At 43.2% G+C, this 27,919-nt stretch overlaps 1 protein-coding gene across 3 annotated transcripts in view; it reads left to right on the top strand.

Annotated features, from left to right (window-relative positions):
• nagk (N-acetylglucosamine kinase) overlaps positions 1–26,450 on the top strand; it is a 38,800-nt gene extending 12,350 nt beyond the window's left edge. For all 3 annotated transcript variants that reach the window (XM_069923459.1, XM_069923458.1, XM_069923460.1), the window contains 6 exons: positions 2,669–2,779; positions 7,151–7,263; positions 11,681–11,768; positions 17,990–18,087; positions 22,917–22,995; positions 25,421–26,450. In XM_069923459.1, the coding sequence (XP_069779560.1) occupies positions 2,669–2,779; positions 7,151–7,263; positions 11,681–11,768; positions 17,990–18,087; positions 22,917–22,995; positions 25,421–25,656 (725 nt within the window). In that variant the 3' untranslated portion in view covers positions 25,657–26,450. The remainder of the gene's footprint in view (positions 1–2,668; positions 2,780–7,150; positions 7,264–11,680; positions 11,769–17,989; positions 18,088–22,916; positions 22,996–25,420) is intronic.
• The last annotated feature ends 1,469 nt before the right edge of the window (positions 26,451–27,919 follow it).

The raw sequence follows: 27,919 nt of genomic DNA, 5'->3' as shown, positions 1-27,919 counted from the left end.
TGATAAATTTGAACACTCTTCTTGGGTAGATTTGGAATTGAAATCCATGTGGAGGTATTCAGTCACCTCTCTAATGGGACCAGCTCTTCCTTTTACATTTTCTAAGATTTGTAGACATACCTTCAATCCAATATTTACACATATTATGAATTTGGTTTCAATTTCCATTTAAGTTCTTTGACTTGAAATTTTTTTATTTTAACTAGCACCATTTCTCCTAATTATTTTTCCTAACCGTCTGTAATTGATCAATTCTTCTCTTTTTGGAAGGTTAAAGGAATTGTTTCTTTTTCAGATTTGTTATAGATGGAAGCTCAATATCTTTTGAACAGCTATCTAATAAATATGATATACCATAGTCACATTTTTAGATACTTACAAATTAGAAATTTTCTGAATACTTTTCTGCTTAACTTTCCAACATTGTGCCCACTGGTTTAGTTGATATGTTTTTTTTTTAATTTGAATCCTTCTCATAAAGGTTTAATAGGTAACATTTATAATAAGTTATAAAGGGCCTGGGAAGAGGAACTTCAGTTACATCTTCAAGAGGAATCATGGGAGAAGATCTTTGGATTGGTTATTATTTTTTCAATATGTGCTCGTCATTCTTTGATTCTGTTTAAAGCGGTACTTCAGACTCATAAGTTGAAAAACAAATTGGCCCGTAGTTTTTCTAACATTATTCTTATTTATGATAGATGTAAATCAGAAGTGGTTTCTCTCTAGATATTTTTAAGACTTTGTCAGCTATACTAAACATTCATTTGCAACCAAACCCACTGACTGCTCTTTTTGGAATTATACTTCCAGAAGAGGGATGATTGTCTTTTCTACATTGTTGGCTAGAAGAGCTACCTTATTTAAATTGAAAGATTCTAATCCACCTATTTTGACTCAATGGCTCTCTCAAATTATGTAATGTTTAAGTTTAGAGAAAGTTAGGAGTCATACATTTGATAGTTCTGTAAAATTTAAAGAGACTAGGTGACCTTTTATAAATTATTTCCACATGACTTAGTAGAATTATTTTCCCTCCTGAGCTATATTTAATTTTATTTCTTTTTGTTGGTGAAGACCAGATGATTAATTTTATTAATAAATTCACAGGATAGGCTGTCCAATCTCTTCTGAAGATTTTAGTTTGAGGAAATGAGAACATATTTATTAATTGTGATGTAATGCAATATGTTATGTCATATGATGTCATAGAGTGATATATTTTTCCCTTTTTGATTCTGTACTCCTGTTCTCCTCATGTATTGTTTACCTATAATATGATTAATAAATAGATGGAATAAGAAAGACTCCATGCGCCCAGGCAAAATTCAGACGCATCCATTTCGAATTATGACCAATCCTTCGGTCCTAATTAAGGCCGTAAGTCAGGGAGTACCTGTATTGTGTTCAGCTTTGGTCACCTCATTACAGGAAGGATGTGGAAGCTACGGAGAAGGTGCAGAGGAGATTCACCAGGATGTTGCCTGGATTGGAAAATGTATCTCATGAGGCAAGGTTAGCAGAGCTGGGACGTTCCTCTTTGGAGTGAAGAAGGATGAGAGGAGACTTAATAGAGGTCTACAAGATTGAGAGGCATAAACAGGATGAGAGCCAGTGCCTTTTTCCCAGGGCGAGAGTAGCAAACACTAGAGGACATCTGTACAAAGTGAAGGGAGGAAAGTTTAGGGAAGACCTCAGTGGTGTTTTTTTGTGAGTGCCTGGAATGCCTTGCCAGGATGGTGATGGAGGCTGAAACATTAGGGCATTTAAGAGATTCTTAAGCACATGGACAAAAGGAAAATGGAGAGTTTTGAGGTGGGAAGAGTTTAGTATCTTTTTGCTAGGAATATGTAGGTTTAGCACAACAATGAGGGCCCAAGTTCTATGTATTTAACTGGCAAGAAATGGAATACCATGAATGGCCAGTCAAGATCATTCTCTACACATAAACTCGATTCCAATGGACATATTTTACCCTGAGTAGATTCTTTCATTTTGAATTCAGTGAAGACAAAGTGGGCATTTCATTCAGGCAGGGAGCCTTGAACTAGAGGAGAGAGTTTCATTATAAAACATTAGTTATTTCAACGCCATGGATGTTTCAACATTAGGAATATTTAAGGCCAAGTTCATAAATTTTTTGGGTGACAACATTCATCATTGAAAATTCACTTCAGAAGCCTTCACTTCAGAAGCCAAGGAATCAGTCAGGTTTAGTGTGCGGTGAGTGCTGTAGTGGGGAGAAATCTGCTTCTATAAACACTCTGAGCTGGTTTTGCAGCTTCTCCTTTAGTCCAGAAAAATGTGGGATGGGTAGGAATGTTTAGCTGCAACTGCTCTGACTGGAGAACTCGGGGAGCTTGAGTGGCTGACTCCCAATCTTTTTCCTGGGTCCTTCTGCTTTTCCTCGGCCAATTTGAGGAGCAACTGAAAGGGTCAGGGTGCTAGAGTGGTATGTTGCTCCAGACTGGGTACTAATGGCAGGGTTCAGTGATGGTCAGCACAGACTCCCTGGCCGAAGGGCCTGCTTCCACACAGCAGAACCCCACAACTCACTGACATCACATGAAAGCCCTTTTGCCTTGGGCGATCGTACTGACCACATCCTCTCCGTGTTGACCAGCTTTCAGAACCAAACACCCGTCAGTTGTGGTTTATGTTCTTACAGGTGGAATTGTGCTCATCTCAGGAACAGGCTCCAACTGCAAACTAGTCAATCCGGACGGATCGGAGATCGGATGTGGAGGCTGGGGCCATGTGCTCGGAGACGAGGGATCTGGTGAGTGGGGGAGTAGGACCCAGACCAGTGAGCGGACCAGGTTTCCGTGGATTTTCAAATTTTATTTCTGACTTTGACAAGTTTGATTTTTCCCTTGAGAAAGTTCATAATTTTGCATAAATCTGGGGTCTCAGAGCATCAAATGCACAGAGAAAGAGCGGCACAGTTAGCGCAACGCCGTTAAAGCACCAGGGCCCTGGGTTCGAATCCTGCGCTGTCTGAAAGGAGTTTGTATGTTCTCCCTCTGTCTGTGTGGGTTTTCCCTGGGGGCTCCGGTGTTCTCCCACCCTTCAAAACGTGCGGGGGTTGTAGGTCAATTGGGTGGCATGGGCTCATGGACTGGAGGTGCCTGTTACTGTGCTGTACACACAAGATCACACAAGACAAAGAATCAGAAGCAGGCCACTAGGCCCATCGAGTCTGTTCCGTAGAATTCCCCAGGCTAATGTTGAGACAGTGAATTTGTTTCATTTGAAAACTGAATGCAGATTATAAGTTTGATTCCTAGTAGGAAAGATGACCTTGGAAGAATAATTGAGGGAACAGTCTTCATGAGGAATCACAGAACGGTGTCAGCACGCAGAAGGGAGCCATTTGGCCCATCATACCCATGCCTGCTCTCTGCCAGTGAATTTTGGAGAGTGAGAAGTGATCTGACATGATTCTGAAAAGTTCAACATTTAGATTTATTATCAGTATATACATGACCTCACATACAACCCTGGGATTCTTTTTCCTGCAGGCCAGACAGAATTTCTACTTTTTGGAAGTGTAAACTATACTCAAGAAAAATGCGTATACAAAAGGGAGAAATGTAAACAAACAAAGAAATGTAATCAAACTGTGCAATACAGAAAATAAATACAGCACAACTCCGATTATCCAAAATGGTCGGGACCGGGCCCATTTCGAATAAACGTTTTTTTCAGAGAACCGGTCATTTTTTAAAAACAGCCCAGTAGCAACAGCAAATCACTTGTAACAGTGTTTAAACAACAACAAACAACAAGGAAAGGCTTTTTAAGCATTAAAATAATGTTTAATTCAAACCAAAAAATATACTGGCCTCTGCCGATCACCAGCACCTCCCCACCAAGAGCCCAGTCCTGGCCGGGAATTTGAGATCCCTGCCTCCACTGGGAGCCCGAGGTCACTGCACTGTTCTGCTTCGAAAAAATTTTGGATAAATGAGGATTTCAGATATCCTCGTTTATCCAAAATTTAAAAAATTATAACTGAGGATTTTGGAGAATCCAATTTTGGATAATTGGAGCTGTACTGTATTCAATAATAGATAATATGCAAAGTAAATCTTTAAATGAGTCCCTGATTGAGTTTGTCATGGAGGAGTCTGATGGTGGAGGGGGAGCAGCTGTTCCTGAACCTGGTGGTGCGAGTCTTGTGGCACCATGACCTCTTTCCTGACGGTAGCAGAGAGAACAGAGCTTATGCTGGGTGGTGTGGATCCTTGATAATTGCTGCTGCTCCGCGACGGCAGCGTTCCCTGTAGATGTTCTCGATGGTGGAGAGGGTTTTACCTCTGTGGGACTGGGCTGTCCATTCAGCTGTATCGATACTCCTTACCAGGCCGTAATGCAGGATCGACAAGGCAGATATTGATTGACGCCATTTACTTCGATGGGATGTCTAGAGTGAAGGGCATGGCTGGTCATTTGGGACTGAGCTGGAGAAGAAATGTTTTCATGATCTTGAGCCGAACTAGTCAGTCCTGATTCTGGGAAGGTTGCTGGATTTGGCATCAGTCTGGAAGGCTACGACTTACCCAGGCATAAAATGCCTGTTCCTCAGGCTTAGAAAAAGTGTCCCAGGCTAAAATGTTGACTATCTTTTTCTCTTCCTGATACTGCTTGACCCTCTTGAGTTTCTCCAGCAGAGTGCATTGAGCTTTAGGTAGCAATTTCTATAATGGGATCCCACCACCATAGCCCTCCCCTCCCTTCTCCTCACTGCTTTCTGTAGGGACCACTCCCTCACTTGCACTTCCTCCCTCCACACCATTCGAGGCTCCAAATATACCTTCCAAGTGAAGCAACACTTTTGCATCTGGTGCTCCTGTTGTGGTCTCCTCTACATCACAGAGACTGGATGCAGACTGGGCGATGGCTTCGCTGAGCACCTTCGCTCTGTCTCCTCCAACACTCAACCACATTGCCACACCAATATGTCTGTCCATGGCTTCTGTTACTGCCAATGTGAAGCTACCAGCAAATTGGAGGATCAACGCCTTGTATTCTATTTGGCAGTCTTCCACCAGATGAACCATTATAGACATCAAATTTCCATTAGCCCTGCCTCCCTGGTACCTCCCTCTCCCTGATCTCTGTCTTCTTTTCTTCAGCTTCTCAACCCTGTTTCTTCTCCTATCAGAGAGCCATCTTTCTGAGCTCCCTGCCCTTCCCTCCAATCAACTCACCTTCCCCTCCTTCACCTCACCTTTTTTCCTCCGGCACCTGCCTGATGATTGACCTTCAGAAGAAGGGCTCAGGCCCAAAATGTTGACTACTTTCTATGGATGCTGTGTGACCTCATTTCTGTGAGGGGCGCTGGACAAGGTGATGACTCTCTGTCTTCCTTATGGTACACAAAGTTAAAGAATTTCATGCATGTTACATTCTAAGTGTAGTGCTACGTGACAATAATAGAACCTTTACCGTTACCTGCTGAGTTTCTTCAGAATCGTTGTTCCAGATATGGACCACCTTTTGGGTGGGGAAAAAAAAATTTGCTACTCAGATTCCTTTTAAATTTCTCTCCTATCATCTTGAATCTGTGCACTCTTTTTAAAAAAAAAAATTATAATTAGACAAACAGCACGGTAATGAGCTCTTCCGACCCACGAGCCCGTACTGCCCAAATACCCCAATTAACCTACCAACAACCCTGTACATTTTTGAAGGGTGGGAAGAAACCGGAGCAAGCCTACACAGACACGGGAAGAACGTACAAACTCCTCACAGACAGCGCTGGGTTCGAAACCGTGTTGCTGGCGCTGTTACATTTATTCCAGAATTGTTTATCCTGGGGAGAAAACCATGAGCATTCACTTTATCCCTGGCCCCTCATAATTTTATAAACCTCTCTAAGATCACCCCTCAGCCTCCTGCATTCCAGGAAATAAAGACCTCGCCTATCCAACATCTCCCTAAAACGTAACGCCTCCAGCAACATCCTGGTGCGACAGCCAGAGTGATGCGGGATTGCCCCGCAGTGGTCTGTTTCAAGACCATGCTCACTGGCTGTTGCCCTTACGGATTCTTCGCCCACCGAGTTTGCTGCTGCAGACCGCTAGGGAAACTGTTTCCCACACTCTGTCTCAGCTGCCAGCCCCTCTGCCAGACTGACATGTGCTATTTGCCCATGGCTGGGGCCCTTTCCAGCTACTGATGGCTGGGCGATTTGAAGTCAGAGTTGCCCTTCTCCTAGTCTTTGCCCTAAAGAGGTGAAACCTGCAAGGCAACAGAGAGTTTTGTGTTGTGAATCATTTCTGATTTTTAAAAATATATCTATTAATGAAACCAAAAAGGTAGTAGGGTTGAGTTTTAATTTGTGATTTCTCCAACGAGAGAGAAAGCAGACCGCCCATATGTTTGTATTTCATGGAATAGAATTATTGAACCTTGTTATGAAATAGGATATTATTTAGCCCATTTTATTTGTGCTGGTTATTAGAATGACCTACCTAATGAATTCCTTTCTGGCCTTGCCATTATTGCCTTGAAAAATTTCCATGTTCAATTTCATGTCCAAATGTTCCCATTGACATGTGGTAGGCTGGTCCAGAGCATTAGATAATGGGGTCCAGCAGGAACTAGCCAATTGGATTTTTTTTAAAAAATTGGCTTGTGGGTGCCAGGAGTCGGAGAGTGGTGGTGGATGTTTGTTACGCAGGCTGACGGCCTGTGACCTGTGGTGCGACACGTGCATCTGTGTTGGGTCCCCTGTGGTTTGTCATGAATATTCAGGTAGAATAATTGGATGGCACTAAAATTGGTGGCATTGGACAATTGCAGCATGGTGAGTGTCGTGATTAGTGCAACATTGTTATAGCGCCAACGCCCTGGGTTTGAATCCTGCGCTGTCTGTAAAGAGTTTGTATGTTCTCCCTGTGTCTGCATGGGTTTCCTGTGGGCACTCCAGTTTCCTCCCACCGTTCAAAACATACTGGGGATTGTTGGTCAATTGGATGTATTCGGGCGGCACAAGTTCGTGGGCCGGAGAGGCCTGTAACTGTGTGGTATGTCTAAGTTTAAATTTTTTTTTAAATTGTCCTAAGTCACAACTGGGAAATTGAAGTGGGGCTGTTGGTGGAGCGAACCAAGTTTTGTAAAATTCTTTGTTTTCTCTTTGCAGCTTATTGGATATCCCACTTGGCCATAAAGACTGTGTTTGACACTATTGACAACTTTAAACAAGCACTGCATGACATCTCACGGGTGCAGGAGGCCATTTTCAATTATTTCCAGGTTAGAAGCTGCCAGTTTGTGGATTGTTTTGTGAGAGCCACTTTGAGGATGAAATCAGGGATGTTGTGTTCTGTGCTAAGAATATTTAATGAGTTTATTGTGGTACATATCGTACATTTGCACTGAAATTCTTACTTGATTTAGCCGAACAGATACTTTGCAAAAAAAAAGCCATAAGACATAGGAGCAGAAATAGGCCATTCAGCCCATCAAGTCTGTCCCACCATTTTAATCATGAGCTGATCCATTTTCCCACTTGGCCCCACAGCCCATCTTTCTCCTCATAGCTTTTGATGTCTTGTGTTGGTGTAGTAGTTAGCGCAATGCCTTTACAGCGGCATCGATTGGGACTGGGATTCAAATCCTGCGCTGTCTGTAAGGAGTTTGTACGTTCTCCCTGTGTCTGTGTGGGTTTTCCCCCGGTGCTCCTCTTTCATTCCACCGTTCGAAACGTACTGGCGATTGTAGGTTAACTTGGTGTAAATTGGGTGGCATGGACTGTACCCGTGCTGTATGCCTACATTTTTAAAAAAATTAAAATTAAAATTTAAAATTAATTAAGAACTGATCAATCTCTGGCTTAAATACTCGCAATGACTTGGCCTCCACAAACAGCCTGAGGCCCTAATAGTATACTTTAAATTAAATTAAAAGAGATCATAAATATGAAAAATAGCTAGATAATAAACATAGTTGCCATAGTGTAAGCAAAAAGTGGGTTTACAATTGAGTAGACAGTCCTTTTTGTGGTGTTATAATTAGTGTAGTAAATGAGGTTCAGAAGCCTGATGGCTTTTGGAAAGAACCTGTTCTTGATGCTGGAGGCGCTGGTCTTCAGGCTTCTGCACCTTCAGCCCGAAGGGAGCAGTGAGAAGAGGTTGTGACAGGGTGATGGGTCCTTTATATGTTGGCTGCCTTCTTGAGAGGGTGCCTCATGTCTGCAGAGGATGGGAGGTTGGAGCCTGTGATGGACCTGGCTGAGTTTACAGCCTTCTGCGTTACTGGGCTGTCGAATTCCGAAACCAGGCTACAATACAACCAGCCAGTATACTTCCCACTGTGCATCTGTTGTAGGAATTTGATAAAGTATCTGAAGATGCGCCAAATCTCCCCAGACCCCTTAGAAAGTGGAGGAGTCGGTGTTCCTTCTTCATGGTTTACCCCAATGTGCTGGTTCCTGGCTTTTCTGAAATATGGACTCACAGGAACTTGGAAGGTTCTGACTCTTTCCATCTCCGTCCCATCCTTCCATGCGGGCGGGTGCCTGGTTCACTTGGTCTCTCCGTCCCAAAATCAGCAATCAGCTTCTTGGTCTTGGCCAATTCAAGGCAAGTCGGAAGGGATCACTGGAGTCTCCCCCCACCCACATTGATGTGATCTACTAGAATTGTTGTCTGAAGAGGGCACGCAAAGTCATTGAGGACTGCATCCACCCTCCACACAACATCTTTCAGCTGTTCCCGTCAGGAAAGAGATTCATGAGTATCAAAGCCAATGCCACCAGGCTGAGAAACACCTTCTTCCCACAGGCAGTGAGAATGCTGAACAGACAAAGGAACTGCTCGCACTGACCACTGAGAATATCATATTCCTGAAACAATATTTATTTATTTGTATAGATGAATACTTGTCCTGCTTGTATATCGTTTATATGTGCGCTATGTCTGGTTGTGTGTCTGCACGTTTTGCACTGTTTCGTTGGGTTGTATTTGTACAATCGGATGATGATAAACTTGAACTATTTTGGAAAGAACCCTGTCTGCAGAATAGAGATTTAGGTAGCACCTTTTATCAGAGGGAAGGAATTAGAAACCATCGAGGATGAACTCAGTAGAAGAGAGAGATGGAAATCCAGTTGGAGAAGAACAATGTTCTTCATGGTTGGCTCTCCCAGAAGAATGGCACTGAATTCAACAACTGGAACAAAATAAACAGATGCTGGGTGCAGAAGATTGTAAACTCAGCCAGGTCCATCACAATGCAAAATGGAAGGACCCAGCAAGTCAAATCACATCTATGGGGAGGAAAATAATAGCAGTCATTTCCAGTCTGACTCTCATCAGAGCTGGAAATGTAAGTACAGGAAAATCACCAGTATCCGGAATTCAAGCAACTGGCAACCCAAGGAACCCGCAAAAAAAGAGGGATTTAAAAAAGAAATTAAGAATAAATTTTAAATTGTAAAAGTAAATGTTCTCTGAAGCAACACCCCCCCCCCCCCAGTGAAGATGGGAACAAACGTTCAGCCAGCAGAACGCTCCGGTCGTGCCTCACCTGCAGCAGCTGTTTAAATAAAGTTTCAATAAAGTTGTGTTTGAATAAAATGGTGGCACCCAGGATGAAGAGCTGATTAATGCTGCTCGCCGCTGGGGCGACTCTCCCAGAGTGCCTCCCTATCCCTGCCTAGTAAGAGTCTTTATTAGTATAACCATATAACCATTTACGGAGCGGAAACAGGCCATGTCGGCCTTCCGAGTCCTCACTGGTTCACTAGAACAACTCCACTACCTCAAACCGCCAATAACCCTCCAATCCTCTCACCTCCATATACACATCCAACCTTCTCTTAAATGACAGAAGGAACCCTGACGCAACTATCTCATTCGGAAGTTCATTCCATTCTGCCACCACTCGCTGAGTGAAAAAGCCACCTCTAACTTATTGGTCGATAATTACTTGGCCTACATCTACTGCCTTTTTTTGAACAATGGAACAACATTTGCAACCCTCCAATCCTGTGGTACCACCCCCTCCTCCACTGATCTTTGAAAAATCACTGTCAGTGCCCCCGCTATTTGTTCCCTGACCTCCCTAAAAGTCCTGGAAAAAATCCCATCAGGACCAGGAGACTTATCCACCTTAATTGACCCTAGAAGCTCCAAAACCCTTGCTTTACTAATCCCTATCCTTTCCATAACTAAGCCTTTTGCCTCTCTTATCTCGTATAGCCCAATGTCCCTTTCCCTCGTGAATATGGACGAGAAAAAATTGTTCAATATTTCTCCCATCTCATACGGTTCCTGACATAGTTCATCCAGTGGACCTATTCTATCCTTAACCCTCCTTTCACTGTTCACATATCTGTAAAAAACCCTTTGGATTCACCTTCGCCTTATTAGCTATGGACTCCTCATACCTTCTTTTTGCCTTTCTAATTTCCCTCTTAAGGTTCTTCCTGCAATTTAAGTAACGAGCATACATCTCCTCAATCCCTTGTTTTTTATATTTGATATAAGCCTCCCTCTTGTCCCAAACCAACTTCTTAATTTCAGAAAACCGTTGCTCCCTCAAACCTTTAGTCTTCCCCTTTGGCCTGATTGGAACATAAAGATCCTGTACTCTCAAAATCTCACCCCTAAATGCCCCCCAAATTTCCTCTACGTGCTTTCCGGCAAAAAGATCAGCCTACACAACTCTCTGCAAATCCCTTCTCTTTTCTCCAAATCTGGCCATGCCCCCCCACTCGAAGACCTTCAACCTCTGACCTGACCTATCCCTTTCCATCATTAAGCTAAAGCTAATGGACCCATGATCACTGGATCCGAAGTTCTCTCCAACGTTTACCTCTGTCACCTGCCCCATTGCATTCCCAAACAACAGATATATTAGTAAACTTGTTATCTGTAAACTTGGTGGGGTGGGGGGGGGGGGGGTTGATTATTTGCATAGTGGTTAGTGCTACAGGGTTCAGAATTGAATTTAAATTTTGTAAGTTACGGGAATTACCTTATTAAAGTTAACTTGCATAATTGAGGACTACGATTCTGTTTTTAATTACTTTATATTTTACACTCTCTTATCATTTAAGCTGTTTATTATTAATACAGGTATATTGTAAGAGTGTGTCTCAGGCAACCAGAATTTGGCATATTTTCAATCCCCATAGATGCTGGATACCAGGAATTTTACTGTAAATGAGTGTTTTTTATTGCCAGTGGGATCTGGAATGCTTCAGCCCAGAGGGCAATGGAAATCCTCCTTGTGTTAGGAGAAATGTTTACATCAAGTTTCGGTGACATTGCTTGAGGGACACTGAATACATTTGTTCATCGAAAAAGAACTAGATTTTTGTCTTCGCTTTAGCAGACAGAAACACTTGTTTTGAAAGGCATTTGATTAGAACAGAGATGAGGAGAAATTTCTTTAGGCAGAGGGTGGTGAATCTGTGGAGGCCAGACATTGGTGTATTTAAGGCAGAAATTGATAGGCCTTGATTAGCCAGGACATCAAAGCTTATGGGGAGAAGGTTGGGTAGAGGGGCTGAGTGGGGAAATGGATCAGCCCATGATTAAATGGTGGGGCAGACTCGATGGGCTGAAAAACCAATTTCTGCTCCCATGTCTTCTAGTTCTTTAGAAAAGCAGTCTCTCAGGCCTCTGAACACTCAGACTCTTCCTTTTCTCTCCAAAATTTGCAGATCTCCAATCAAATGGGCCTCCTCACTCATCTCTATCGGAGCTTTGAGAAATCTAAGATTGCTGGATTTTGTCGGGTATTAGCGAAAGGTAAGCTTGATTTGGATTCAAGCTTCTAATTTGGTTTGTTCAACTCTGGATTGGGAGACATTGATTCCATTCTTATCCAGAAAGTTCCACGAGAAATTCAGCAATGTCCATACGAGAACCAACATTTCAGGCCCGAGCCTTTCGTCGTTTCATTCTTATCCAGAGGATACAAAAGGATTCCACTTGCCCATTTCTCTTCCTGGACTAATACTGTCCAATTCCATCTATCATAGAACATTACAGCACAGAAACAGACCCTTCTAGTCTATTCTACCTCGTCCTACTGACCCAGTCCATACCAAATATTTTTTAAATGTTAAAATAGAGCCTGCATTCACCACTTCAGCTGGCAGCTCATTCCACACTCCCTCCATTCCCTGTGTGAAGAAGTTATCCCCTAAACTTTTCCCCTTTCACCCTCAACCCATGTCCTCTGGTTTGTATTTCACCTACCCTTTTTACCTGGGAAAAAGCCAATCTACATTTTCTCTGTCTATACATCTCATAATTTTAAATACCTCAGTCAAATTTCCCCTCATTTTTCAACGTTCCAGGATGTTTAACCATTCCCTGACGTCTGGGAAAAATCTGTAAATCTTCTCCGTACTCTTTCAGTCGATTCAATTGACCACATTATCATCCAGATCATTGATGTAGATGACAAACTACAATAGTCCCAGCACCGATCCCTGAGGCACCACACTCGTCACAGGCCTCCAGTCTGAGAAGCATCATCCACCACCACTCTCTGGCTTCTCCTGTTATACCCACTGTCAAATTCAGTTTACTACTTCTCCATGATAATTGAGCACCTGAACCTTCCTGACTAACCTCCCACATGGGACCTTGTCATAGGCCTTACTAAAGTCCTTGTAGACAACATCCACAGCCTTTCCTTCATCAACTTTCCTGGTAACTTCCTCGAAAAGCTCTCTATCAGATTGGTTAAACACGACCTACCATGTGCAAAGCCATGTTGGCTATCCCTAATCAGACCTTGACCATTCCTAATCAGTCCTTGTGTTCTCTCTGTACTTGCCTTAAAATGTTACCAACATCCAGCTCTATCTTGCTATTTCCTGATACCTCCACTGACCACCTTATCTGGCTTCTTGTTCAACAGCCAGACCTGGGAAAAGCAGGAATTTCCTAAAACTAAATTTGGGAAGAATGAAGACGTGCAAGAACTTCAGTAGCCTTGCCGTAAGCTCCAATTATCCTCTTTTCCACTGAATCTGTCTGTACCTCCCACTGTCCCAGGAAAGCTGCCAATATTTTAAAGGACCCATTCTGCCCTGGACATACTCTCTTCTCCCCCTTCCTTTGGGTAGAAGGTACACAAGCCTGAAAACACAATCTACCAGATTCAAAGACAGTTCCTCACCTGGTGTTATCAAACTCATTAATGGACTTCACTGGTAAAAGGTGATGTTATAAGACATGGGAGTAGAAATAGGCCATTCAGCCCATCAAGTCAGCTCTGCCATTTAATCATGAGCTGCTCTATTTACCCCACTAAGTCCCACTGCCTGGCCTTCTCCCCATAACTTTTGATGCCCTGGCTAATCAAGAACCTTTTAATCTCTGCCTTAAATACACCCAATGATCTGGGCTCCACAACTGCCTGTGGCAACAAATTTCACAGATTTACCACCCTCTAGCTGAAGAACTTCCTCCACGTCTCTGTTCTAAGCGAACACCCTATATCCTAAAGATGTGCCCTCTTGTCCTAGACTCTCCCACCCTGGGAAACAACTTTTCTACATCTACTCTGCCCATGTATTTCAACATTCAAACTGTTTTAACGAGATCCTTGCTCATTCTCCTAAATTCCAATGAGTTCAGGTCAAGTTACTTTCAGACTTGAGCAGAGCAGACTCCGTACTATTCTGTGATACATTCAGATGGTGTGTCCGTAAAGTGGGCAAGGGACCTTGGGGTCCAGCCAAATTTCCTCTGGCTTCTGAGAAAGTAGAATATTTGGTGCACTTTTGTGCACATCTATGTGCTTGGACCAGGGCATGTTGTTGGTGATAATTATTCCTCAAGAACTGAGGCTCCACCATCTCCCCCTCAGCAACATTCATGTATACAAGAATGAGTGCTAATTTCCATTTTCTAAAGTCAATGGCCAGCTCCTTAGTTTTGCTGACGTTGAGGGAGATCTTGATCTCCTGACACCATGCCACCAGATTCTCTCTCCTCATTGTTTGGGATCCGGCCTACAAATGATGGTGTTGTCTGCAAACCTGCAGGTGGAGGTAGAGCAAGTATTTGGCCACCTACTCACGGGTATACACAGCCGAGTATGCAGTCCTGTGGAGCACCTGTATCCAGGATTCTTTCCATATCGGGGAACTGAGTGCAAATTGCAGTCTGGCATTCCAGGTCAGAACTGAGGGAAGGACATTCCATGAGTGATGCTTCATTGGCCAAGACTGCTCATGGTCTCCCAAGTGAACCTGCAAGTTTTCTTGGCCTTATTTAGAGAAGATCAAAGAAATTCATCACCATGTCTTGTATAGGTGTATCCAAAGTGCAAATGATCAAGTCTCTAGTGGGATCTTGCTGTGTGCAGGTGGTTTGCCTTGTCTTCATGTCACACTGGCAGGGGGCGGGTCGTTGGCTGCTGCACCCTTGGGGACATCAAGATGATAAAATGTTGAGCAGGTTCTCCCTTATTGGAAGCAACAAATAATCTGGCAAAAACATCACTTGTGAATCCGTGGGATTCCACTATTATATCAACCATTACATCTGGTGTTCCCGTTGTGGCCTCCTCTGCGTCAGAGAGACCGGGCACATACTGGGAGATCGCTTCGCTGAGCACTCTTGCTCTGTTTGCATCAGAGGCCAACCACTTCAATTCTGCACCCAACTCCTGCGCTGACGTGTCTGTCCATGGCCTCGTACTGTCAAGCCAAGACCACCCATAAATTGAAGGAACAACACCTAATATTCCGTCTGGGGACTCTCCAAATAGATGGCATTAACCTTTGGTTTCTAGTAGCCTACTCCCCATTCTTCTTCTCTCTTCTCCATCCCTCTGTCTTTTTCCCAGCTCGCCACCCCTTCCCTCTCCATTCACAGTGCCATCCCTCCTTTTGTTTGCTGATGTGCTATACCTCCCTTCTCCACCTATTAATATAGTACAGTACAGGCCCTTTGGGCCTCAATGTTGTGCTGATCTGTTTATCCCTACCCCTATTTTTAAAAAAATGTACTAAACCCTCTATTTTTCTCCCATCCATGTGTCTAAGAGACACATTGGCCCCCAATGTTTCAGCTTCCACCATCCCTGTCAAGGCGTTCCAGGAATCCACAACTCTCTATGTATATTTTAAAAAAACACTTAACCCCGACGTCTCCCCTAAACTTCCTCCCTTCATCTTGTACACATGTCCTTTGGCGTTTGCTGTTCCTGCCCTGGGAAACAGGCACTGGCTGTTCACCCTATCTATTGTCTCTCATAATCTTATGGACCTCTATTAAGTCTCCTCTCATCCAAAGATAAAAGTCCCAGGTCTGGTAACCTTGCCTTATAAAACTTATTTTTCAATCCAGACAACATCCTGGTAAATCTCCTCTGCATCCTCTCCGTAGCTTCCACATCCTTCCTGTAATGATATCACCAGAACTGAACACAATACTCTGAGTGTGGTCTTACCAGAGATCTGTAGAGTTGACCTCTCTACTCTTGACCTCAGTCCTCCTATTAATGAAGCCCAGCATCCCATAGGCTCATCATTTTTTAACCCTGTACTCAACCTTCTGGTTTGTCCTTTCAAAATGTATTACCTTCTGCTTGTGGGACTATACTCCACTCCCTGCCCCTCCTCCCCACCATTTTGTTTGGGCACCTCCCTACATTTTGCTCATACCTTGATGAAGGATTCAAACCTGAGACATCAGTTAGGTATCTTTATCTTGGTCCTATAAAGTACGCTGTTTGACCTGCTGAGTTTCTCCAGCATTTTGTTTTTACTTAAAATAATCTGTCAAGTCTGAGTGGCTCATCCTGTTTAAGATACTGGAAACATTTGGACTGGAACAAACATGTATAAATTGGGTGAGAAACATTGTATCGTAAACCCAAAGCCAAAATGATCACAAATGGACCAATATCTCCAGTGTTCCTGCTGAGTAGATCTAGTAAACAGGACTGTCCTTTGTCACCAGCTCTATTTATATTAGCCATTGAACCACTGGCGGAAACTATTTGACAGGATCCAGACCATAAGGGGTATAAGGTGGGCCAGATGGAACACAAAATCTATTAATAACCTGAGGGGTCATTGCCACACTATGGAACACACTGGAAGATTATGAGAAGGTCTCAGGATTTAAAATAAATTTGGACAAAAGTGAAATTATGCCTTTAACTTAGAGATTACAAATCATATCAATGAGAAAACCAATTTAAAACCAATTTAAATGGCAGCAAGAAAGGTATCAAATATTTACAAGTAAGAGTAGAAAAAGATTGAAGCAATATAAGTTAAATGATCTCCCTTTCCTCCAGAGATGGAAAGATGGATAACATTAGTCGAGAGAGTAAATTGTATCATTTAAGAAGGTGATGCCAAGATTGTAATATCTTTTCCAAATGCTGCCTAGTCCATTGCCCCAATGCTCAATGAACAGGTCAGAAACTTTCTGTGGGAAGATAGCTAGAGTCTCTGCAGAAAAATTAACATGGGAATATAAATTAGGGGGTCAAAAACTACCAAATTCCAATAACATTATTGGGCTTCCCAGGCAAGATTTATCACCTCACTGTTTGAGGGAGGGGCCCCTCTTCCTGGGCACAAATCGGACTACACTCGATAGGGGAAAGGACAGCGGGAGAATTTATATATAAATGAAACATCGAGTTAATTTCCAAAAAGACAAATAACCCCATATTAAAACATATGTACCAAATATGGCAAAAAATACATCAATACATTGGATTGAAGGTGGGACTGTTTCCTAATACACCATTGACCCATGACACTGGACAACAGGATCCTGGGCACCTGGTATTTCAAAGGCTGTTAATAATCAAGGACAACTAATGTCATTCAAGCAATTGAGGAATAAATTTGGGTTATCTAACAGAACATTCTTCTGCTTCTGACAATTGAGATCTTTCTTAAGAGATAAATTAGGACAAACAATGACTGCCAGAATGCAGCACCATGGAAATTCTAATTCGACAGGGGAATGTATTTAAATTTATTTCTAGAATGTATTTCGTACTCTAGAGTGAGGGCCTGAAACCAGGATTACACTGGTCAAAGGAGAGATGGGAGTTGGACTTGGGTACAACAATAAATGAAAATTGGTGCAGAGGCTTGTGTCTGAACAGCAGGACAAGGTTCGTTAACACCAGATTCCTGCTGGTGCAGTACAGTTTCCTGCATCAGTTGTACCTCACACCTTAAAAATTACATAAATCGAAGTCAGAAATTTCAGATATGTTTCAGACGCGGTGTAGAGGTTGGAACCTTTATCCGCTCCACCTGGCTATGTACAAAGGTGAGATCCTTCTGGGTAGACCTGGGGGACATCTAAAAAAAAAATGACCTCAGTGGAGCTTCCACAGACTCAGAATTGTTCCTTCTGGGAGATATTAGTGAAGTACAGTTTAGATTATCCAAACACCAAATCCAATTTGTGAAGATTGCTTTGTTGGTAGCCAGGAAGTGTGTAGTGGTTGCATGGAAGTCCAACTCTCAACTTAGTATTACGCGATGGAGTGCAGAAATGCAGAGTTGCATTTCCCCTGGAGAAGATTACTTAAGACTTTACAAGAGGAAGAAGTATGATATGTTCATTGAAGTGTGGCAGCTGTACCTGGGGCTCCCTTAAAAAAATTAAGATGCAAACTGTTCTGATAGATAAGTAAAGAGACTGAATTAAAGTTGTGATGCAGATGACATGTTTTAATTTTTGCTTTTTCATTTTAATTTTTAGTTTTAATTTAAAGTATTTTTCCTTTGTCTTTTATGGTTTATTTAATATCTGGGGAAGGGGGTAAAAGAGTTTATTTTTATTGTTTGTATATATTTGCTTGATTTTTTTTTACAAAGTCTAACTGACTCATCCACCTCAGTGGGTGAAGGTGTCTGGGGCTCTGCCAAGAGTTTTGATCTTGATGAACGGTGGTGATGGGATTGGGGGGGTGGGGGGGAGAGAAGGATGGCAACAATGAAAACTATCCTCTTCATTATTCTCAGTGGCAAGCGATGGGGATGCGTTGAGTTGCAGTGTGTTCAGAAGAGCAGGCGAAGAATTAGGCCGGCACGTTGTGGCTGTGATACCCAAAGCGGACAAGGTAAACGTTGGTGGAGGGTCACTGTTTGTCTGGGACTCCTGAAATAAAATGGTGATCCTGTCAAGAATGGCTAAAACAAAAAAAAATCTAAATAGTGAGGCCAAATTTGGAGGATTGTGTGCAGTTTTGGCCACCTAAGTACAGGAAAGATAGCAATAAGATTGAAAGAGCGCAGAGAAGATTTACAAGGATGTTGCCTGGAATTCCGGGACTGAGTTACAGGGAAAGGTTAAACAGGTCAGGACTTTCCCAAAAGCGTTGAAGAATGAGGGCTTTGTTCTTCCCCTACAATACCTGGTTAATACGTCTAAAACTAAATAAAATTTTCCAAAAAAAAAATGAGGGCTTTGATGGAGGTATATAAGATTATAGAACATTATAGCACAGAAACAGCCCCTTCCAGTCTGTGCCAAACTATTTTTCTGCCTCGTTCCACTGACCTGCACCTAGCCCATAGCCCTCCATACCTCTTCCATCCATGTACCTGTCCAAATTCCTCCTAAATAGTAAAATTGAGCCCGCATTCACCACTTCAGCTGGAAGCTCGTCCACACTCCCACCAGTCTCTGTGTGAAGATGTTCCCCCTAAACTTTTCCCCTTGACCCATGTCCTCTGGTTCGTATCTCACCTACCCTCAATGGAAAAAGCCTGTCTACATTTACTCCATCTATCCCCCACATAATTTTAAATACCTCGATCAAACCTCCCCTCATTCTTCTATGCTCCAGGGAATAAAGTTCTAACCTATCTGACCTTAACCTGTAACTCAGTCCGGGCAATATCGTAGTAAATCTTCTCAGCACTCTTTCTATCTATTTGATGTCTTTCCTGTAGTTAGGTGACCAAAAGTACACACAATGCTCCAAATGTGGCCTCACCAATACCTGAAAAAACTTTACCATAACACTCTAATTCCTATACTCAGTACTTTGATTTATGAAGGCCAATATGCCAAAAGCTCTCTTCACAACCTTATCTACCTGTGACACCACTTTCAGGGAATTAGGTATCTATATTCCCAGATCCCTCTGTTCTACCGCATTCCTCAATACCCGACCATTTACCATGCATGTCCTTTATTTGTTTGTTCTTCCAAAAATGTATTTTTATTAATTAGAATAGCCATCCCTCTTGCCTTTGAACCAAAGGAAGATGATATTATTTGTCCCACCAATCCTCTTTTTAATATATCATGTTCCAATTTGGTAAGATGTGTTTCCTGCATAAAGATGATATCCACTTTTAATTTCTTTAAATATGCCAAGACCCTCTTCCTCTTCACCATCCCATATATCCCTTTAATATTAAGACTAATAAACTTTAGTGTTTATCCATACCATTTTTCACACAAATATTGTATAACTATAATATCTTCCCAATTTTCTAAATACTGTTGTAACATTTCCCTTTTAGAAGACATTTCTAACACATAAATTTACCCTTTAAGAAACACACACACATCCATAGCTCTGACGGTGATGTTGACGATAGTACCGAAGCCTGTGAGGAGCCCACGGGTTCTTTCAAAGAAGAAGAAGAAGAAAACCTCCCTTTGGTACCATCTTTTAAAATTGTTCCTCTCCCAGCGTCATCTCCACCCCCCCCTCCACCAAAGTCAGAATTCCCAACTTGCTGCTTTACTTAACCACCTTTCTGACTTTTCAAAGCTCTCCACATAAACCAGTTTCTTTTTCTTTTAACAGTGAAAACAAGAAGGCTCAGTACTATTAGTATAAATAAAAAGATACATCTTTCAGTTAGTCCCGCTTTGAAATGGTCTTTTCAGCCCTTTTAGCTGGTGACTTTAATCTTCTAATAAATTTCTTAAAAATTCTTCCACTTTATTCTTGAAAATTCGCCGATTACCTTCTGGGATATCCGCCCTCAGTGTTGCTGGATAAATCAATGAATATTTAAAGTTTTTAGATTGCAAATGGTTCCTTAAACAAATATTGCTTTTAATTTTCTTTAAACATAAAAATAGGATCAAACTTTAACTTATTACTATTAACTTAACTAACCCAACTTAACCCCCTTCTAATTCTAAGCACACGTGTATGTAATGTGTATATGATCAGGAAAGTTCTTTGCTTTAATAGTCCTGTCATTCACTTCTCACTCCTCCAAGTTCACCGGTATCAGGCAATTCTTCTACTGTGCATAGAATTTAACATCTATGAATTTTCACCAGGCTCTGTTGCTTAAAGGTAAATGGTTACCACTCAGGAAGGTTCTTGTTGGTTTCAGAGAGATATTTGTAGCTCATTGGACACACACAATCTGATTTTCTCCGATCAGCCACTTCACTGACTTGCCGAAAAAACTTGCCCCACCATGGGTTTTCCAAATGATTACGTCTTCTTCCAGGTCACCACAGAGTTCCTCTTATTTCAGGAAAAACACTCCAGCTAGCCATCTCCTCCTGCAAGGACCACAAGGGCCTTCAACAGGCTGAAATCAGAACCCAAAACCCATCCTCAAAATGGGGCCCTCAACAAGCCTGCCAGCCTGCCCTGTTGCAACCTCAATAGCCACTGTAGAACTCACTTCTCTCTCTCTCTCTCTCTCTCTCTCTCTCTAAGAGAAGAACCATGTTCCTTCTTTCCTCTCTCTTTGCTTAGTAAAAACCAGAACCCCTCCCAAGGCTCCAAATCCAGTCCTTGAAATATCTTTATCAACACATGAGCCCGGACTTCTCCATTTGCACCTGCCTTTGAAGTTCCTTCCAAAGCAGTTCCATTGTCTTTGCAAAAATCACTGGTGCCTGAATGTCTGGCTTCAGCAGAACTCTTGCATTTTAAATGAGATGTGAAGTGTATCTGTTTGTAAAGTGACCTACATTAACCCCCCCCCCCACATATAATGTATAATATAACCCGTAACAGTCCAATGATTCTTACATTGTTACATCTGCAAAAATTTTCCATATGGTTGATCTTGTCCATCAGTCCTTTCTTTTCTGTGTCCCATATTTTTGCTTTTTCTTCCAGTGCTTTCGGCCTGTCTTTTGTCCAGCTCAATCATGAGTCATTCTTTCACTTAAGTCATCGAAAGCTTCTTTAATTTGCGTTACCTTCTCTGATATATCTCTCCTCGCTGATTCCATGCTCAGAAAACGACTGCATAAAGTTTCCGATGTTGGCTATATCTTGGGCTGACTCCCCAGCTCTGCTGGCTTCAGCCAGTCTCAAGGCCCCTGCTGAGTCACTCCTCATCAGGTTTCCTCGATGTTCCTTGATGAGCTGTAATTTCTTCCGTTTTTGTTCTTGGTTGTTCATTTAGCACCTGATTTATCCATTTTTGATGATAAAATTCTGGTTTTTGAGCTTTTAAACCACCTTATTAATACTTTTTGTGGAAAGCTCTTTCAAATCACCTGCTCAGGTCATTAGCATGGCCACTCCCCCATATAGGAATAAAACTTTCATGGGAAAGATGGAAGGAGCACAAAGGGTAATGGGGGCAGAAGCCCTGATCATATTTAAACAGTCCTTGAGGAACAGTGACATGCATTTCTGAGTGCTGTGTAACGAGCCCAGAGGACCCATAAACCCAGCAGCAATAGATATTCTCCAAGATAAATGGTTACTTAAACAAAAGTTGCTTTTAATTATCTTTAAACATGAAAACAGAATCACACTTTAACTTAACTAGCCCTAACTTAACCGCCTTCTAATTCTAACGCACGTGTGTGTAATGTGGGTGTAAGTTCAGAAAAGTTCTTTGGTTTACAGTCCATTCTCACTTCTCATTCCTCCAAATTCACTGGTTGCAGGCAATTCTTGAACTGTGCCCAGAATTTAACATTTATAAAGTTCACCAGGCTTTGGTGCTTGAAAGGTAAATGGTTACCACTCAGGAAAGTTCTTGTCAGTTTTCAGGAAGATGTGTGTTGTTCCAGGATACCCACAACTGATGTACTTCCATCGGTCAATTCAGTGTCTTGCTGACGACACTTGCCCCTTCAGGGTTCTCCAAATGATAGCCTCTTTCTTTCAGTCACCACAGAGTTCCTTTTTGTTTCCCTTATTCCAAGTGAAACATTAGACAGCTAGTCCTCTCCTCTTGCATGAACCACAAGGGCTTTGACCAGGCCATCTTCAAAATGAGGCTTTCCACAAGCTTTCCAGCATGTCCTGTTCCAGTCCCAGCTGTCTCTGCTGGCTGTAATACTGTAGAATGATCTGTCTCTCTCTCTCTCTCTCTCTCTCTCTCTCTCTCTCTCTCTCTCTCTCTCTCTCTCTCTCTCTCTCTCTCTCTCTCTCTCTCTCTGAAAGTCTGTTTGACTCTCTCTGCTGCAAAAGCACATGACCCTCTTAGAACAACATGTTCTCTTCCAGACAGCAACTCCAATAAGATCTTTCACCTTTTGTAAACAACAATCCATTAGTGAAATCTCTTGAGCACTCTCCAAAGCTCTTGCAAAAGCTGTGAGGTCCCAATACGTCTAGCATGGGACAGAGCTCCAGTATTTCAAATAAGATCTGTTTTAAAGTGTATGTATGTGACCTACTCTAACAAACCTTTCCCAATTTATCTCCCCAAAACATATCTATATACTCTGTCACAGCTGTGAGGTGGGAAGACCTTGGGTAGCTCTTTTTTGGACACTGCTGAACAGCCTGATTCTTTTGTAATTGTCCATTGATCCCAAGTGAAGCCCCGACATTGCCAGACATGGTTGGTGCCAAGTGGCTGCAATGTTGTCCATGACCAGCATGGGAGTTTGCAGAGCTGAGTTGCTACTGTCGTGTCCGTCCCTGTGGTTAGGACCAGCGTGGACGCTGATTCCTCATCATTGGCTTAATCGCTGCTCTTCCTGTTTCAGAGGCTTTTTGAGGGGGAGCTTGGTCTTCCCATCGTCTGTGTGGGATCCGTGTGGAATAGCTGGGACCTCCTAAAAGATGGTGAGTTCTGGAGAGGACCCCTGCATGGGGAATGCAAAACCCAGTATCGTGATGAGCTGCTGAGATGATAACCCGAATGTATTGGAGAAACTCAGCAGGTCGTGCAGCATCCAAGGGAAGTTAATGGGTATCACGTTGGTTACCCTTGACTCCCTATGGACACTGTATGACCTGCTGAGTTTCCCCAGAACATTTGTGCATCACACTACAACTCCAGAATCTGCAGAGTTCCTTGTTAAATTCCATTGAGCTGTTGAGGCCAGATTGCTGGACTTGGGACAAAAGCCATGGTTTGATGATGTTGTAAAACATGAGAGTGCATTCAACCCCTTGTCTGTAGGTTGTATCGCCTTTTAACTGAACTGTGCACAGAGTCTTTCTTCCCCCTTTCCCTGTGATCTTGCTGCTGTTCCCCTTCAAGTGGTTGGTTATCTTGTTCCCCTTGACACTAATTGCTAATCATGACTAATTGCTGAACCTTTCCATTAAATTCCCACTATGTCCTCACCATTAACCCCACTCTTCACTCTTTATTACAAATCCCCTCTGCCCCTGCCCCATTCTGCACCCTCCTCTATCCTAAATCCCCTCAGTACCCTGCCCTGTTCGAAACCCCCTCTGCACCCTGCCCTGTTCTAAACCCCCACTGCACCCTCTCCAACAGCACTGTTGTAAGGGGGAGCAGGGGGATTTCATTCCCCCCACGTACCCATTATAATTCCTTGACTGACCGACATAATTTGGAAAAATTTATCATTTATATTAATGATTTGGAGGAGGAGATGGTTAATTGGGTATGCAAATATGCAGACGATACAAAAATAGGGGGAGTAGTGGATAGTTAGGAAGGTTTTCTTGGATTGCAGAAGGATTTGGTTTGTTCGGAAAAGTGGGCTGAAAGATGGCAGATGGAATTTAATGTAGACAAGTGCAAGGTGCTGCATTTCAGAAAAAATAACCAAAATAGGACATTTGCAGTTAAGGGGAGGGCATTGAGGTACCCAGATGAACAGAGGGGTCTTGGAGTTATGGTACAGAGTTCATTGAAGGTGAATTCCCATGAAGACAGAGTGGTTAAGAAGGCATGTGGTATGCTGGCCTTCATAAATCATAGTGTAGAGTATAGGAGCTGGGAGGTGATGCTGCAGCTGTTTAAGGCATTGGTGAGGCCAGGTTTGGAGTACTGTGCTCAGTTCTGGTCTCCAAATTATAGAAAGGATATAGATAAGGTGGAGAGGGTGCAGAGAAGGTTTACAAGGATGTTGCCTGGCTTACAGCATCTAGAGTACGGAGAAAGATTAGGGAGACTGGGACTTTATTCATTGGAACGTAGACGGTGAGAGGGATATGATAGAGGTATTTAAAATTATGAAGGGAATAGATAGACTAGACGTGAATAGACTCTTTCCCCTGAGGGCAGGGGAGGTTGGAACAAGAGGACATAAGTTAAGGGGGAAAAACCTTTGGAGAAATGTTAGAGGATGCTTCTTCACTCAGAGAGTGGTGGCAGAATGAAATGATCTTCTAGCAGAGATAGTTGCGGCAGGGTCCTTTCTATCATTTGAGAGAAGGTTGGATGTGTACATGGATGTGAAGGATTTGGAGGGTTATGGGCGGAGAGCGGGAGGGGGGGAATCTAGTGGAGTTGTTCAAGTGAACTGGCGCGGACTCGAAGGGCTGATATGGCCCGTTTCCGCGCTGTAAACTGTTATATAGTTATAGTTATATAGTTATAGAGTAGTGGTTAGCTCAACGCTATTACAGTACCAGTGACCTATGTTCGAATCCTGTGCTGTCCATAAGGAATTTTTATGTTCTCCCCAGTTTTCTTTGGATGTTCTGGTTTTCTCCCACCCTCCAAAGATGTATAGTTTGTAGGTTAATTGGTGTATTTGGGGTGCACAGGCTGGTAGGGACTTTTAAAATGCTGGATCTCTAAATTTAATACCATAAGAACATAACGTAAGAAATAGGAGCAGTGGTAGGTCATTTGGCCCATTGAATCTGCTCTGCCAATCAATAAGCTCCATATACAGTACCTCCCTGTTAACTACTCTACCATACAACAATTATTATAACGATTATCATCTGTGTCTTAAATGTATTTAATGAGTCTGCCTCTACTGCTTCTTTGAGCAGGTCATTCCACAGATTCACTACTCTCTTGAAGAAGCAGTTCCTCCTCATCACTATCTTAAGTCAACTCCCCCCAAATTTGGAGACTGTCCCCTCATTCATGTCTGAAGTACCAGTGGGAACATCTGTCCTACAAGTATCTTGTCGGTGGGTGCCTACTTTACACGTAACGGTTTGCACCTTTTCCCATGGAGACATTCCAACAAAGAAAACCTCCACTGGAAATGAGGCACTGCTTAAGGGCAGATTCAGTGTGGCCAAAAGAAGGTTTTTTTTCTCTTTCGCTTAGGATTTCTGGAGGTGTTGACGGAGAATCCGACACAGAAGCGGCTGTCGAAATTTTCCCTGATGAAGCTGAAGCAGGGCTCGGCGGTGGGAGCAGCCAGTCTTGGTGCCAGGCGCATTGGTTATGATTTACCGATGCAGTACTTGGATAACGTGATGGTCTTCTACACGCACACCCCTGCAACCTCGAGTGAACCTGATGCTGTGGACGCTGGGAGAATTGGCCAGCCTTCAATCTGACGTGCGGAGAATGTAGTGAGAATCCTCAATGGAGTACTTTAATTCCTGTACTTTTGTATGTTTAGTAACCAAAAATGGACATCAATCTAATTGCTTGCAGTCAGTTTTGTATCAGTCATTTCAAAAACTATTACAGGGCACCACAGTTAAGATTTTTGTCCGACTTTTATCAGGCGGGAGAAAAACCAGCTTGGCTCAAGATAGAATTATATAAATTAGAAGAAAAGGTCCCTGAACACTTACTCTATAAATGGGATGAGAAACTGGTGCAACATAACAATTTACCAATGCTACATCATACACTAAAATTATAGAAGCGAATACATCTGGAACGAAAGATGATAAACTATCAAATACTAAAAATGTTAATGCAAAACCCATTAATTCCTTTTACAATAGGCAATCTTCTTTAAGGAATGAGCAAGAAAAGGAATTAAAAGCATAAAAGATTGCTTTTTGGCAAATAATTTATTGACATTTGAAAGTTAAAAGATAAATATGGAATATCACATGGTACAATATGTTCATATCAGCTGAGAATTTATTTTAAAAGAAAAGCTGGGAGCGAACCGATTACCTGAGAGTAGTTGCTTTGAATATTTAATCACAGACACTGAAATTGTAAAAATGATCACAAATCTGAATAGTAAATTACAAAACAAGGAAAATGATGAAGTAATATCTAAACCCAAAAAAGGTTGGGGAAAAGATTTAAATGTATGAATAAAGAATGGAACATGAAGGAACCATGACTAATACAATAAACACTTGGCCAATACAATTGGCTCCATAGATTATATGTTACACCTCTAAAATTAAAAGAATGGAATCCAACACTATTGGACAAATGTTTCTATTGTAAACAAGAAATTGGTACTGTGCTGGCACACCACTAGGCAGGCAAACCGGTCCCGCATGTAATCCATGCGGCGGGGCAGCCGTCCAAAATGGCACCGTCAGGATTTCCCCTTCTCAGCACAGGGCTCAGAAGCCCGTGCTGGGGGATCACGTGATGCCTGGGTGATGTAAGCGCCCTCCAGCGCGGTTCTCAGCCAGATCCGGGCTGGGAGTATAAGTTCAGCCCGGCAACACTGCAATAAATCAGTTCTGCTCACTGAGCTCAACCCGTCTGGTTGTGTGTTCTTTCAGTAGCAGTGTAGCTGCCGCTACAATTGGTGACCCTGACTGGTTCAAACCTCTTTGAACTCATCATGAGCGAACCTGGGATCAGTGCTATAGCCGTCAAGCTGCCTGAATTCTGGGTTCAGGAGCTGGAGACCTGGTTTGGCCACACAGAGGCTCAGTTTCACCTCCACCAGATTTCATCCGACACGATCAAATTCTACCATGTGGTCGCCGCCAGGGACCAGGTCAGCGCCAAACGCATGCCACCCACCGAAGACAAATATGAGACCATCAAGCGAGTGCTCACCGGATCCCTCGGACTATCCAGGCACCAGCGTGCCGCTCGGATGCTGCACCTAGACGCCCTGGGGAACAGGTCCCCAATGGAGATGATAGATGAGATGCTCGCGCTCATGGGTGATCACACCAACTGCCCACTCTTCGAGCGCATTTTCCCCGACCATCTGCCCGAGGACATCTGGCCGTTACTGGCCCAGGAGAGCTTCGTCGACCCAAGGAAGGTCACCCAGAGGCCCAAAAGCTATGGCTCAAATGATTCCCGGAGGGCTCGGCGGTCATGAGGCATAGGCATGACCACACCAGGCCTGCCCATAGCACTGCGGTAGAGCATCCGACCCGTGCAGGGGCCACCAAGAGCATAACCGGGGCATGGCATCTGCTCCAGGCCTCGGCTTCTACCACCAGCGCTGGGGAGCCAAGGCTCGGAGGTGTCGTCAGCCCTGCTCATTCCAGGGTAACAAGCAGGCCATCCGTTGTTAATGGCTACGTCAGCTGGCCAAGGACACAGCCTCCTCTACCTGTGGGACTCAGTCAGCGGCCAGTGGTTCCTCATCGACACTGAGGCCCAGATCAGTGTCTTCCCAGCCACAGCCATCGAGTCCAGGAACTGACCTCGAGGACCTCCTCTCTGGGCGGCCAACACAACAGAGATCCGGACGTATGGAGACAAGACAGTCCACTTCCAGATCGGCTGATAAAAGTTCTCATGGAAGTTCACCGTCTCGTCCCTTCCGTCCGCCATCGTGGGTGCCGACGTCCTCCTCCCCCAAGAGCTTCTGGTGGACATTCAGGGTAGGTGGCTGGTGGATGCCCGTACTTTCAGGCCGTTTACCTCGAC

This window comes from Narcine bancroftii, chromosome 3, assembly GCF_036971445.1.
Source record: "Narcine bancroftii isolate sNarBan1 chromosome 3, sNarBan1.hap1, whole genome shotgun sequence".
Classification (NCBI taxonomy): Eukaryota; Metazoa; Chordata; class Chondrichthyes; order Torpediniformes; family Narcinidae; genus Narcine; species Narcine bancroftii.
Note: the sequence above shows the minus strand (reverse complement) of the source record. Positions and strands in the feature narration are given on the sequence as shown.